General features: G+C 38.6%; 1 protein-coding gene across 3 annotated transcripts in view; it reads left to right on the top strand.

Annotated features, from left to right (window-relative positions):
- The window catches only part of PRKD1 (protein kinase D1), a 347,191-nt gene extending 336,492 nt beyond the window's left edge, over nucleotides 1–10,699 (top strand). For all 3 annotated transcript variants that reach the window (XM_027521799.1, XM_027521798.1, XM_027521801.1), the window contains 2 exons: nucleotides 8,822–8,907; nucleotides 9,711–10,699. In XM_027521799.1, coding sequence (XP_027377600.1) covers nucleotides 8,822–8,907; nucleotides 9,711–9,929 — 305 coding nt within the window. In that variant the 3' untranslated portion in view covers nucleotides 9,930–10,699. The remainder of the gene's footprint in view (nucleotides 1–8,821; nucleotides 8,908–9,710) is intronic.
- The last annotated feature ends 3,069 nt before the right edge of the window (nucleotides 10,700–13,768 follow it).

Genomic DNA, 13,768 nt, shown 5'->3' with positions numbered 1-13,768 from the left:
ACGTTCAGAAAACTAAGATCATAGCATTTGATCCCATCACTTCCTGGCAAATCAATGGAGAAGCAATGAAAACAGTGAGAGACTTTATTTTCTTGGGCTCCCAAATCACTGCAGATGGTGACTGCAGCCATGAAATTAAAAGAGGCTTGCTCTTTGGGAAAAAAGCTATGACAAACATAGACAACAAGTTAAAAAGCAGAGATATCACTTTGCCAACAAAGGTCTATACAGTCACAGCTACGGTTGTTCCAGTGGTCATGTATGGATGTGAGAGTTGGACCATAAAGAAGGCTGAGTGCCGAAGAATCGATGCTTTTGAACTGTTGTGCTGGAGAACACTCTTGAGAGTTCCTTGGACAGCAAGGAGATCGAACCAGTCAATCTTAAAGGAAATCAACCCTGAATATCCATTGTAAGTACTGATGCTGAAGCTCCGATACTTTGTACAAGTGATGTGAAAATCTTGGTGCTGGGAAAGATTGAGGGCAAGAGAAGGGGGTGACAGAGGATGAGATGTTTGCACGGGATCATCAACTCAATGGACATGAGTTTGAACAAACTCCAGGAGATAGTGAAGGACAGGGAAGCCTGGCATGCTGCAGTCCATAGAGTCGCAAGAGTTGGATATGACTGAGCAACTGAATGAGGTTCTTCCAAAACTGCTGATACCTGGAAGTTGCTCCTCTGAAGATTTTTTAGTTTGCCTTTGACTTGAGTATCTGCATTTAAAAAAACACCCAAAAGCCAAAAATCTCTTTGAAGTGAAAATGAAAGAAAGAAAAAAAACCACCTAAAACTTCATTAGAATAATATAAGTATATTTTAATTGAGATTTTTAAATTTAGTATCAATTTGGTATCAGTTTGGGGGCTGCTGTATGCTGCATTTAAACAATTCATGATTTCCAGTATTGTTTTTCTAGTCTTTAGAAGGAAATTAAATTGAATGTGAAGCAAAGGAGTACCCAAGGATGGAGTAACCTTCTACAGAGGAGAGAACTGGGAAAGACCCGGCTTGAGTCTCTAAAGGCCTTGCACTTCATTGGATTGCAATAATTGACTCAGGAACGAGTGAGATGATGATTTCCAGCGGCCTTGTTTGCTGCTGGCAGCCTCTGGTTTCAGCCCCTGAGAGGAGAGTCCCAGTTAGTGTTGCTGGGCAACAGCTTGCTGGGTTGAGAGCTGGAATGTGAAGGGTTGCAAAACGATTTTTTAAATAAACACACAACTTACCATCAGCATGAAGCAAGCCAAAGGGAGAAGTACCGAGCCTACAGGATGACAGGCAGTGAAGCAGAATGGAAAGGGGGAAAGAAAACAAGGCGCTCAGTGGTGACCAATGATGACTCCAACACAGGAGTGATAGTTTTGATCTGGCTTCTAATTTGAAAAGCTGTACCTCACTAATCTGCAGCTGGACAGAAGACAGTATGGAAAAGCAATTCTTTAAACTGCCTTGTCTGTACAAAACAGGTCAGCCCCAGAGTTTCACAGATAATTTCTTTTGTGTCAAATAAACGCTGTAAAATAAACATGATCTGTATTGCAGATACTCTCAGCGTTGTTCTGATTTTCTGAAGGAAGCCACTGATCCTGTGATCCGTTTGTAGAGATGTGATGTCCTGCCATCCAGGAGTATTTTTAGCCAAAATATACAAACCATATGCACAGAATGCAGATATTAAAACTTAGAGCTGAGAAAATGCATATTTAAATTTCTAATTAATGTATTCAATCTACCAAATGCTATTTAGCAAGCATTTTCCTAATACATTAAATGATGCGTTTTATTTTAAATATTTATGAAATTGTGCAAAAATGAATATACAATCTGGGCAAGCTTAAAGAAGCTAAAATCTAGTAGGGAAAATGGGGAGACAGGTAGGTACCAAAATGATAAAAGATGGGAAATGCTGGACTTCTGTGGCAGTCCTGGGCCCTGTGGCAGTCCTGGGCCCTTTCACCTCAGAGGGCAGTTCTGTTCAGACCTGGCCCTTTCACCTCAGAGGCCCAGGTTTCATCCCAGGTCAGGGACTAAAATCCCATAGGCCAAACAGCACATTCAAAAAAATCTTTTTTTTTGCAAAATGTAAGGTGACTGAGAGGGGTGACCTGAGGGACCTATAATGTCTTAAAAAATATTCAGTTCCGTTCTTTTTCTGGCCTGTTCTCCAAGTTTGGGAGTCCTTTCGGTTTAGCTGTAACATGTGCCACTGTGCCTTGTACGCACTCAGAGCCTGTTGTGACGATATACGTGGTATTTACTTTGAAATGGAGAATGACAGCAATATAGATTCCACAGTTTCAGAGATGATTCTGAATTTTGACACCTGAAGAAAATAGAATCCATACAATTAAGAGTCTGATGGAACATTTCTTTTCATATTAAGGTATGAAGCCCTTCAGCACCTGTGTACATCTTTTAATTTTATTCTTGTTCAGATACACTTGTACACCTGCCAGACAGGCTGCACAGAACTTCAGCTATCCCCACCTCTGCTCAAAGGCCATTCTGGTTAAAAAAAAAAAAAAAAAAGGAATGTTTGATAAATTTTTCAAATTATTTTACAGGACATTAGGAGAAAAATAACTGTGCTAGCCAAGAACTTGTTGTAGCAAAAAAGAAACATTAGGCACCATAAAACAGATTTTCTTTGCTTTTATTTTAATTTATGGGAAACATTAATATAAATTCATGGCTAGAGACATGTTAGAAAACACAAGATGCTATACTTTTGAGAGGAGATTCTTTAAAATAAAAATATGAACCATGCAATTGTTTAAAATTTTCCTGTGAAAAAGGAAAAGACTTCTCACATTGTCCCAATGTCGCTATTTGAGGTGCTCAGAGAGCTTGCTTTTAAGACTATTTATTAGTAATATGGAAGGAAGAGATTGAGTTTAAGGGTGAATCGGAGAACAGAGCTCTCAGGGTAAGAGTAGAAAGGCTAACTCTCAGAGTAAATGGGCAGGTACAATCAGAAAGTAATTCTAGTACTGTCTGAAAAAGTTGATGACATATTTACTGCAAGAGAAGGAGGAACCAGCCACTGATAGGGAGGAGGGCCTCAAATTGATAAAATAAGGGAAAGAGGGTTTAAAGGAAAAAAAATGTAACTCAAGAGAATGGAGGATTTTCCTGCACATATTTGGCCCCAGACACAACAACAGCTATTCCAAATTACATCTGCTTATTGCCCCGAACTGTGGAGAATCCAGCCCTGTGTAGCAATCAACTTTACCTCATGAAAAGCAGATACTTCAGTATGTGGTGGTGTGTGCGCTCAGTTGCATCTGACTCTGCAGCCCTATGGACTGTAGCCTGCCAGGCTCTCTGTCCATGGGATTCACCAGCAAGAAGACTGGAGTGGTTTGCCATTTCCTACTCGAGAGGTTCAAACTCACATCTCCATTTAGGAGGCAGATTCTTTACCACTGAGCCACCTGGGAAGCCCACTGGAATAGGTACTTTTTGCTGTATCTATGGAAGGAAGTAATAGGTATCAGGAATTTGAGACTTTCTCTGCTTCCCCAAATATCTCTTTATCATGGGGCTCTATATCTTCCTGGAGCTCCAGGAAACCTGGAGTTTTCTGCTTCCTTCTAACCTTCCGCCTTGGGTGCCAGTATCCTGTTCTGACATGCCAGCCTGTCAGTTTTCCTTCTGACTTCCCATTCTGCTGCAGTCCTCTTTGTCACTTCTTATTTCCCACTGCCAAACCATGGTCCCTTCCTCCTTTGCTTTGTTTTTGAAAGAAGTTCTCAGAATGGCTCAATTTTGTATCTGTCTTTCCCATTGTCTCCTTTCTCCCACCCTGCACATCCTTCAGTTTCAGAGGCAAGTCCTATCAAATTCCCTCTGGATCAGAATTCCCAGTCTTGACTTGAGTTTTGGAACTGGAGTTGAGGTCCCATTTGGAATTATTTCCCTGATGTCGGCTCTTTTGGGGGACCGCCATAGCTTCTCCAGTTTTACTAGTCTTTTTACTCCATTACTATTGGCTTCCTTCTCCTCTTAGCTCAGATCTTCACATTTGAGGCTTACACTTAACAGTCCCTGCTGGGAGCTAGTACTTGGGGAGAGGGTGGGGGATAGTGGTGTCACAGAACACTCAATAGCAACTGTAAACAATGATGTTCAGAGCAGGACATACTATATGTTGAAGAAGCTGACAGAGGTGTTCTTAGAGCCATTGTGGATAATTATATTAGTAAATCCTGAATAAATTGGGAGAGATACCAGGATACTTAGAACAGACCAGAGTTTTCTGAATTTCTAAAAGAGGGAAAGAATGGATTCTGTAATCATTCAGGAAGCAGCTTAATAGTTGTTCTTGTCTAAATCCTAGAATGAGTGATGAAAAGTTTGCAAACATTTAGAAAACTCTGGTATTAAGAAGGAAATGACTAAAAACCAGTACTAGTCAATATTAGTATACTTAGAATCTATTACCTTAGAATAATTACATTCTTTTTAAATAGTATTGACAGATTAATAGAGTGAGTAATACCAAGGACTGATGTTTCTTAACTATAAGAAAGCATTCGGAAAAAAATCTACCATGGTAGCCTTTCGAGAAGACAATTGCATATGGACTGAATGAGAGGAAGGAAAACATTGGGAGGAAACATTACTCATTTATCAGTGTGTTCAGATAATTTATAGGCATGGCAGTTGTGAGTTTAATCTGTCATAGAGTCATCAAGTTCTGTGTTTAAGCTTTATCCTGAAAAAAGATTCTTAGTAATTTGATTAATACGTAGCAGACAGGCTTATTCAGTTTGGAAATGGTAGAAAGGTAGAGGATTAGTCCTTTCAATGGCAGAGGATCACATCACATTCAGAATAGTCTTTGAAAGCCAAAATGTTGAACTAAAGTCAGAAAGATAGATTAGAGAGATAGATCTGTCTATATCTGCACATTTGTGTACACAGGGGTGTGGTAGAAACATAACTAAGAAGAATTTAATGTTTATTATTGGAAAATTTTTTAATTTAATTAGATTTTTACATAATCATCAGTTAATAATGACGAGTTAATGGTATGACGTGGATGCGGCATGCCACAGTATTTAAGAGCATGGGTTTGGAATCCGTTCCCCTGGGTTTCATCTTCAGCTGTTACCTGGAAACTGTCTGACCAAATTTTGTGACCTTTTGAAGTTCCAGTTTTTCCTTTTATATAAAATTGAGGTAAAATAATAACTACTTCTATATGCTTGTTATGAGGACTACCTAAGACTATGAATGTGAAATTTTTTAAAAAAGGAAAAATTTCATCCTAAGCCTTATGAATAATACCTGTGTGTTCATATCAAGTTGGCAGCTAATTGTGAGAAAAATTCTGGCCTATTGTGAACAAGAACAGCTGGTAGACATACAAGTTAGGGTGCACAGAGAAACTGGGGAGGCTGAAGGGCAGCAGAAAGAACTGCCGAGAGCGAGGGTAAAGTGAATCACAGTCCCCAGGACTTGAAGAGCTGTCACGTGGGATAGTCAAGTTCTCCATTGCATCTAAAACATAAGTAGGATTAATGTGGGTAAGTTGTAAAAATGACAACTTTGGGCACAACATAGGAGAAAATAATTCTTGTCACTAGTATCATGAAATATTATTGACATGTGAAATAGTTGGGACCACTGGAGTTAGTCGCTAGGACTCTAACTAGTTACATTTCAGAAATGCTGAAGAAAGCACTTTTTCTTTGAGGAGGGTATTAATAAAGGTCAAAGATTGAGAATGGTGCATTTTGTCATTTTGTGTGTATGCATATTTTGCCTTTGGAATTGCCTTTGCACTTGGGAGCTTTTCAGAGCTTTATCATTAACTTTTTTATTGCCAGTGTCATTGCCAACAGTAATCCCTTAAGGAAGATTTGGTGAATAAACGGATAAGCAAATGACATATACATGTGATGGATGTAGTCAATAAAGAGAATATGTTTAAAACACACACACATACACACACGCACACACACTTTAGAGTCTTTTTAAAAAATGAGCTCAGTGAAAGTATTTTGGACGGTGCATTTAATGTTGGGTTATGTGAAACTTGATTAATGAAAAGGAAAGGATTTAGGAGTTCCAGAAATAGTGGCCAGTGGAATGGAGCTCTCAAACACTGGTGATGGGCCTATTTTCTCAGCAACATCAAGTTCCCAATATTTAACTAATGTCCAACATTTAATAGTTATTTCTGCTGCCAAGAGCCACAAAATGTATTTGTAAATGCACAGACAGACACACGTGTATAGACACACACATCCTGTCTAATTCTCTCCTGTGTCCTAAAGTCTATTCTCTTGGAGGTGCTTGTCACTGGCTTGCTGTGCAAATTCAGGTCAGTTGGGTACTGCGGCTGTAGTCGGACTTGTGATTACATGCTTCACTCAGCAGAGCAATTTTTTCATCTTCATATATTTCATTCCCTTCACACACGTCGAGTTTCTCCTCTGGCAGTACTTCCCTCCCCATTAGGCAGTGTGGTTCACTGTTGGGGCCCATTTGGGCACAAACCAGACTTTTTGTCAAGTTACTGTACTCCTACCTTCCTAATTACAGAATTCAAAGCAGAAGGAGTGAATTAATAACATGTCCTTATCCCCTGTGGTGTCCAGGGTGGTGTAATGTTGCGACATGCTTGCCGGAGCACACGCACTCTCCTTTCTCCCCTTATTCTCCATTTTTTGCTGTGTGACTTCACAGCAGCCAGAATGGAAGGTGCACTTTACTCACCAGTGAGTAAATCATGTGAATGGATGTTTTAAAGCCCAGGCCCGATACACAGTTCACTGAGAGAACTATACTTTCAAAAGCTCTCTGAGAACACATGCTTGGAATTTGAAATTGTACTAAATACTGTGTTTCCTAAGGTATCCTAGCTAAGGCAAGGGTGTAAGGGCATAGACAGCATTTAAATGTGTGTTGTTACATTTACTTTCTCCAGTGAAAAAATTCTTAGCAGTTTCATTCTGCAGTCCTTCCATGCAAGCAAATACTTTGAATATTAGTATCAAGAGCTACAATTCTGGATTACCAAAAGCCTGTAGGAATCATTTCTCTTTGCCAGATAACAGAATTCTGATTCATTCTGATAGAATAAAGTTACTTTTATTTTACAGGGACTTCTGTAAATGAAGTGTTTTCAGATCCATTCAGAGTGAGTGATGTAGACCAAGCAATTGGGTCAGAGCGCCCTCATTCAGGACTTGGTACTTGAGCAAGTTGGGGAGTGAATTTGCATCTTTGTCAGATACCTATTTAAGGTATTTGGTAGGAAGATCCATCTCTTAAGAAACTTAATGACCAGGATACATTAAGGGAGGGAATGTATTCTTTGGCAAAATGTGAATGTTTCCATTAGTTTGGCAGATTTCACTAAATTCTTTTGGGGAGGAAAATGCTAGTGGAAAGAAAGAAATGGGAAGTTATTATCGGAATGAATGGGAAGCATAAGCTAATGAACTTAATAAAGAGTGAACTGTTAATGTCAGGACCAGCCCAACAATGAACCGCCCCAAGGGAGCGGTGCCATAGCAGAATAAAGAAAAAGAAGAGTTAGAAATAAACTGGGGATCAGGGGGCTGATGCCATTCGCAGGCAAAAGCCCAGATCCTAATCCTTGCATGCCTTTATTGTTAACTTCTGCTTTCTTATTCGTGCTCTAGAGGTATCTGTTCTTTACCATCTCAGATCAGGGATAAAGATATACAATGCACAGTCCTCAATGTCAAACCTTGAGGCCTTTCATGACTTTGTTTAGCCCTTCGGCTAGTGACGCCCTTTCTCAGCAAACTCTCTCAAGGCTCTGGTTAGGGGAACAGTCACTAATGGTTTTCCATCAGTCACATCAGTACTCAAGATCTTGTTTTCAAGGTGTCTTTCCAGGATGTACTTTTTACTGCTCCCAGCCCTTTGCCTGGGAGTGATGAGAAAGTTACTTTTATAGTTCAAAGAGGCCCTGTTAATCATAGTACAGGCCTGTGCATTGCATATTCCCTATAGTTAGTGGTATAGGCTGAAAATATAGTTTTTGGAAAGGCGATTGACACATGATACTCTAGGTAAAATGCTCTGTAGACTAGATAACTAGAAGAATCACCTTTTTCCTAAATTACACTGTGTTAAAGTCCCCATCAGAGGCTGAGTACAAGGCTGGATGGTTTGTGATTGTAACTTCTTGGAAGAATTGCTGTTAGGTTGCTTCCCTGTCTTCCCTGTGAAACCATGAAGGCTGATAAAATTGTAATTCAGTGGTTAATTTTAAAAGCAAATTGAAAGAGACAAGTGTTTCACCACCAGATCTTTGGGTTTTTAAGTTGATCATGAGTCATGTCTATGTTGGGCTTATTTTCTTCCTTTTAAATGCGATGTGCAGATATCTGTCACTTAATTCAAACACTATAAAGCCAATTATGTGTATTCAAACTTTAAACACATTTTATACAAAAATTAGTAAATGCTGTCTCTTGAATATTAGTTATATCCTGCCATTAGTGCAACACCTTTAAATGATATATATTTAAACAAAATTCCAACTTCAGAAAAGTGTATTGAAAACTAAACCAAAAGAATTCACATCATACTCACAAAGACTCATACGCCTTCCTCTACAGTTATTTTCAGATTCATTTTTTTAGGATCCAAAATAAAGTTAAGGCCAAGGTTTTAGAATTCTCAAGAGGATTTTTCTTCAGGTTCTAGTGTCTGTTATCACTGTGTTGCATTTAACTGTGTGAAGGAGCAGATGTGAAATAAACTATAAATAAATTATGCATATGTTTCAGATATATCATCTATTTTTACCAATAATTTTTTTCAGCCATTGATCTTATCAATAATTTGCTGCAAGTGAAAATGAGAAAGCGCTATAGTGTGGATAAGACCTTGAGTCACCCTTGGTTACAGGTAAAAATTAATCATTGGATATTTTCTCAGTTGAATAAGCTTCTAAATATTTAAAGATCTGGATACTATGTGTTAAAAAATCTTGTATCATATTTTTGAAGTATAATTATATCAGTGTGTTTGCCAAAATTCATGCAACTTCTTAGGATTTAATAGTTTCTAACTGTATCAGGAAAAATTGAATAAAAGAGAAACACACCACACACACACACCACAGCACACATACCCCAAAAACAAAAAACAAGAAGGAAGGGTCATAACATAACTTCAAGAACCAGATTTCAGAAGCATCTGTATGTGTAATCCTGATAAATATCCAAGTAGATGCCCATCTGGTCATGCACTGTACTCGTTTGGGAGCTGCATATTTAAATCCTAGTTAATACTTGTAAAACAAATTTATAGTAGATATAAAGCATATGCATCTGTTTGTTCTCTTCAATTTTTTAAAATATTTTCACATTGAAAATTAAAGTTTAGAAAAACAACCCTCTGAAATACTGAAGGATTATTTGTGGGCTTTGAATTCTAAAGAACACCAACATTCTGCATTGCTTAACTGCAAATATCAACTGCATACCTTCTGATGCATGATAGCCTATAAACAATATGCATTTGCAAAGCTTAGGCAAATAAGGTGGCTTCGGTGCTGATGCTGTTACTTCATGGTGCCTGTGGAAAGGCACAGCACGGTTGGAGTGGAAGAGAAGAGGATAACATGTATGTTGTGGGAACTGGTAAGAAAGAATGCTTTAATGAGTTACAGTCGTATCTGGGGTAACACTTTGCAATGTCTTCCTCAGGATTATCAGACCTGGTTAGATTTACGAGAGCTGGAATGCAAAATCGGGGAGCGCTACATCACCCATGAGAGCGATGACTCAAGGTGGGAGCAGTTTGCAGGCGAGCAGGGGCTGCAGTACCCCACACACCTGATCGACCCAAGCGCGGGCCACAGTGACAGTCCTGAGGCCGAAGAAACAGAAATGAAAGCCCTCAGTGAGCGTGTCAGCATCCTCTGAGTTCCATCCCCTATAATCTGTCAAAACACTGTGGAATTAATAAATACATACAGTCAGGTTTAACATTTGCCTTGCAGAACTGCCATTATTTTCTGTCAGATGAGAACAAAGCTGTTAAACTGTTAGCACTGTTGATGTATCTGAGTTGCCAAGACAAATCAACAGAAGCATTTGTATTTTGTGTGACCAACTGTGTTGTATTAACAAAAGTTCCCTGAAACACTAAACTTGTTATTGTGAAGGATTCATGTTATATTTAATGCATTAAACCTGTCTCCACTGTGCCTTTGCAAATTGGTGTTTTTCTTACTGGAGCCTCAATTTGGTAAGAGTCTACAGAACCTGCCCATGAAATAGTTCTGTGCGTCCCATTGTTGTCACTATAAGCAAACTCTTGAAGAGTAGATTATTACCAGTGTTCTATGAACAACTCCAAAACTCACGTGGAAAAAATGAGTGACGGAGGCTGGGGGGATCAGGGGATGAATATGCAATCCTAAGACGCAAGTGCATGGAAAAGTTTTACTGTATATTTTAAAATCCTTTGCCTGCCTGGTGTGCCTCAGTATATTTAAACTCAAGTAAATGGGCCTACATGTGCCTACTACTCTAAAGCCCAAATGCCTTAGAAATGTAACTGCCATTTATAGAACAGGTGTATGTCCCCCTTTCTTACAATACCCTGCTGTATTTTAGGAAATCAGCAGCTAAGCAACCTTTTGCCTTTGTGTATTTTTCAACAATAACAAATAAATATTCTTGTGAAAATCTGTGTCCATCTGACTGAATTATTTTCATGTGTGATTGACGCTAGTGTTTTCAGGCCAAATAGGAGTCACGGTTATCTTATGGCCTAGAACGTAGCTTTATCCACTCTGCAGCCACAAAAGTATGATTCCAAAGGTACTGAAACCTTTCTGTCTTGCATGTCATCTAGTTTCCTATAGAAAAGTGAAAAATTACCAAAACCAAACAGTATACTTGGAGACATAAGAGTATTACAGATAGCAATCTTGGTGTAACTTCCTGATTGATTAGAAAAATGGCTCTAATTTCTTTTTAAACAGGTAGGTTTGGAGGTGAACTGCAGTAGCACATCAACACTGGAAAATTCCTCACGTGAGAGCCAACTTAAGTAATGTTCTATAGCCTGGGGAAAATAAAACTAGTATTGGGCTTTAACAGGCTTCAAGTGTGTAAAGTCAATACTTGTGGACTGTTTTTCTTTGTAGCAGGATGACAGTGAATTAGCATGAATTACTGTTAACTATATCCCAGAAAAAAATTGTGATGTTTAGAATAATTTTATGTGTAGTGAGCCAGCTGAATGTATTTAAAAAGTATGTTAAGACACAAGCTGTATTTATACTTGGAGGAATAGGAGAATAGTTGATCTTTCCAATGGTTAGTCACTATGTATTTTGTTATTATTTTAAGGAATGTGGAATTTATTCTGTGTAAGTCAGAGGACACCAAACTTCTTAAGCAGAAGGATAAGCAACATCAGCAAGCTCACTCTGCCAGCAAGAGAGTGGATTGAAGCCAGGGTAGGGATGAGCCAAAAGACCAGGTAAACCATTGTAATAACACACAGGGGATGATGAGGGCCATGAAGAAATGCAGTAATAAATAGGGAGCTAGGTGGAGAGGTGTGTATAAAGATGTTGATAGATGGAATCAATGAAACTTAGTTACTGGTTGAATGTAAAATTTAGGGGAGTCCAGAGTGAATCCAGTATTCTTGCCTGGAGAATCCCAGGGACAGGGAAGCCTGGTGGGCTGCCGTCTATGGAGTCGCACAGAGTCAGACACGACTGAAGCGACTTAGCAGCAGCAGCAGCAGAGTGAATCCTAGTTTTTGGCTTGGGTGATTGATGGGACTATTAATCAGAAGGACTTACACCCTTAGGAAGGGTAAGATCACATTTGAGTATGTTAAATATAAAGTTCCTTGATGTTAAGCATCAACTTTGAGATATCCTGAAGATATTTAAATATGTATGTAGAGTTTAGGGAAGAATTCTGGAGTTGAAGGTATATATCTGAAGTTCAAAAGCCACAAACTGATTGGAATGACTCAAGTCCTTCAGGATAGGATGAGAAAGAATGGTCTTAGGGACATAAACCTGAGAAATATCAGTAGAATGGTTCAGTCAGAATAAAAAGAATGTTTAAAAATAGAATGATATGGAATAATATTATGCAACTTGAGGAAAGAAGTAAGTTCAGGAGTGAAGTAGATAATAGTAGAAAATATTTATGGAGGAATAATGGTTTCAGCCTTTTGTGGGGGGCAGCCTTACCAACTGTTCCAGCAGTTTGTAACAAACATGACTATTTCTGTTACATTCAGAGTAGCATGTCAAAAAGATATCTGTGTGGCCATGCTATTGAGACAACTTATTCTTCGATGACATCAAGCACAGGAAAGAGTAAGTAACTGCTAATGCTCAGAAAAATAGTGGGCCACTGAAAGTCACACCACTTTCTTCCATCAGCTGATGCTGCAAACACTCCAGTTTCACTGAAGTAGCAACCACATTTTATGCTAAATATCATCAGTGTGGTTGTCCAGACTTCACATCAGTGGTACATCATCATGTTCAATGACATATGGGCAGTAGACTGTGTTTAATGTAAGAGGCAGAGCAACGTTTTTAGTACAGAAATATCTTCTGATTCTGACAAAAATAAGAGAAATAACCGAAGTGTGATTCAGGGAGGATGTGTCCTCTGTCGTTACATAGGCAGTATTCCTTGAACAGTGACATTATCAGTCCACTCAGGATGCCATAAAAATTGCTCTTCTCTATATGTCCTGAACCATTAGAGCAACCCCCACCACCCACTCTTTCTGCTTTTGGTCTGAGCAAAAGGACTGTGCCGAGAAAAATGTTCTGATCAGTGATGCTGTTGATTTGTCTGTTAGCCCTGAGGGATCTTTGAGTTTAGTGAATACTCACTTTCATGGCGACTTTAAAAAAAACAAAACATGGTCAGCCATTGTATTGCATGTGTAGAATAAGTATAGCAATGAGAATAAGAGTTATTTGTATCCTCATTGCTTTTTTCAGTTAATGTTGTTTGACTACCTCTGACATGATTGCATTTTACATACTGTGTATTTAGACTGACTTTAAAGAACCAAATACTGGTTCATCTGAAGTCACACTGAGGCCCATGGAGAAAGGTTGACTGCTTTTTGTGGCCAAAAGGGAACAAGCTCTTTTATTTCAGTCTTTTTCACTCTGTTTGAAACACTGTTCTCTCCACCCCATCCCCTTGCCTTGTTAAGCCCTGTTTAACCTTTCACCATGCATTTGACTTGTATTTCATGTCTTTTTGTGTTCCTCTTCTCCTCTTTAATTACCTTCTTTTTTGTCAGCAAGATATTATTAGTATAGAATCATAATTCCTTCATTGTGTTTTTCTTATTTTATCTTTTAGTGATTACTCGAGAGCTAATTTGCATCTGTACTTACCACAGTCTATTAACATCAATACTAACTTAATTCTGGTGAAATATACAAACTGTGCTCCCATACACCTCCATTCCCTCCACCCTTATTTGTGACGTCACTATCCTATATGTTATATACGTATATGTTACAACTCAGTAATACTGTTTTATAATCATCATTTCATACAATTATCCTTTAAATCAGTTGAGAGAAGAAAGGTTTTTAAAAAAGTTTTTTAAATTTAACTACCTTTTCCATTGCTCTTTATTTCTTCATATGAATTCAGAGTACCATCTAGTGCCATTTCCTTTCTGCCTGAATGACTCTCTTGAGTTTTTTATGGCATGTCTGCTAGCAACAAGTTCTCTCAGTCTTTGC

Source organism: Bos indicus x Bos taurus, chromosome 21 (assembly GCF_003369695.1).
Source record: "Bos indicus x Bos taurus breed Angus x Brahman F1 hybrid chromosome 21, Bos_hybrid_MaternalHap_v2.0, whole genome shotgun sequence".
Lineage (NCBI taxonomy): Eukaryota > Metazoa > Chordata > Mammalia > Artiodactyla > Bovidae > Bos > Bos indicus x Bos taurus.
This window is presented reverse-complemented; position numbering and strand designations above follow the sequence as displayed.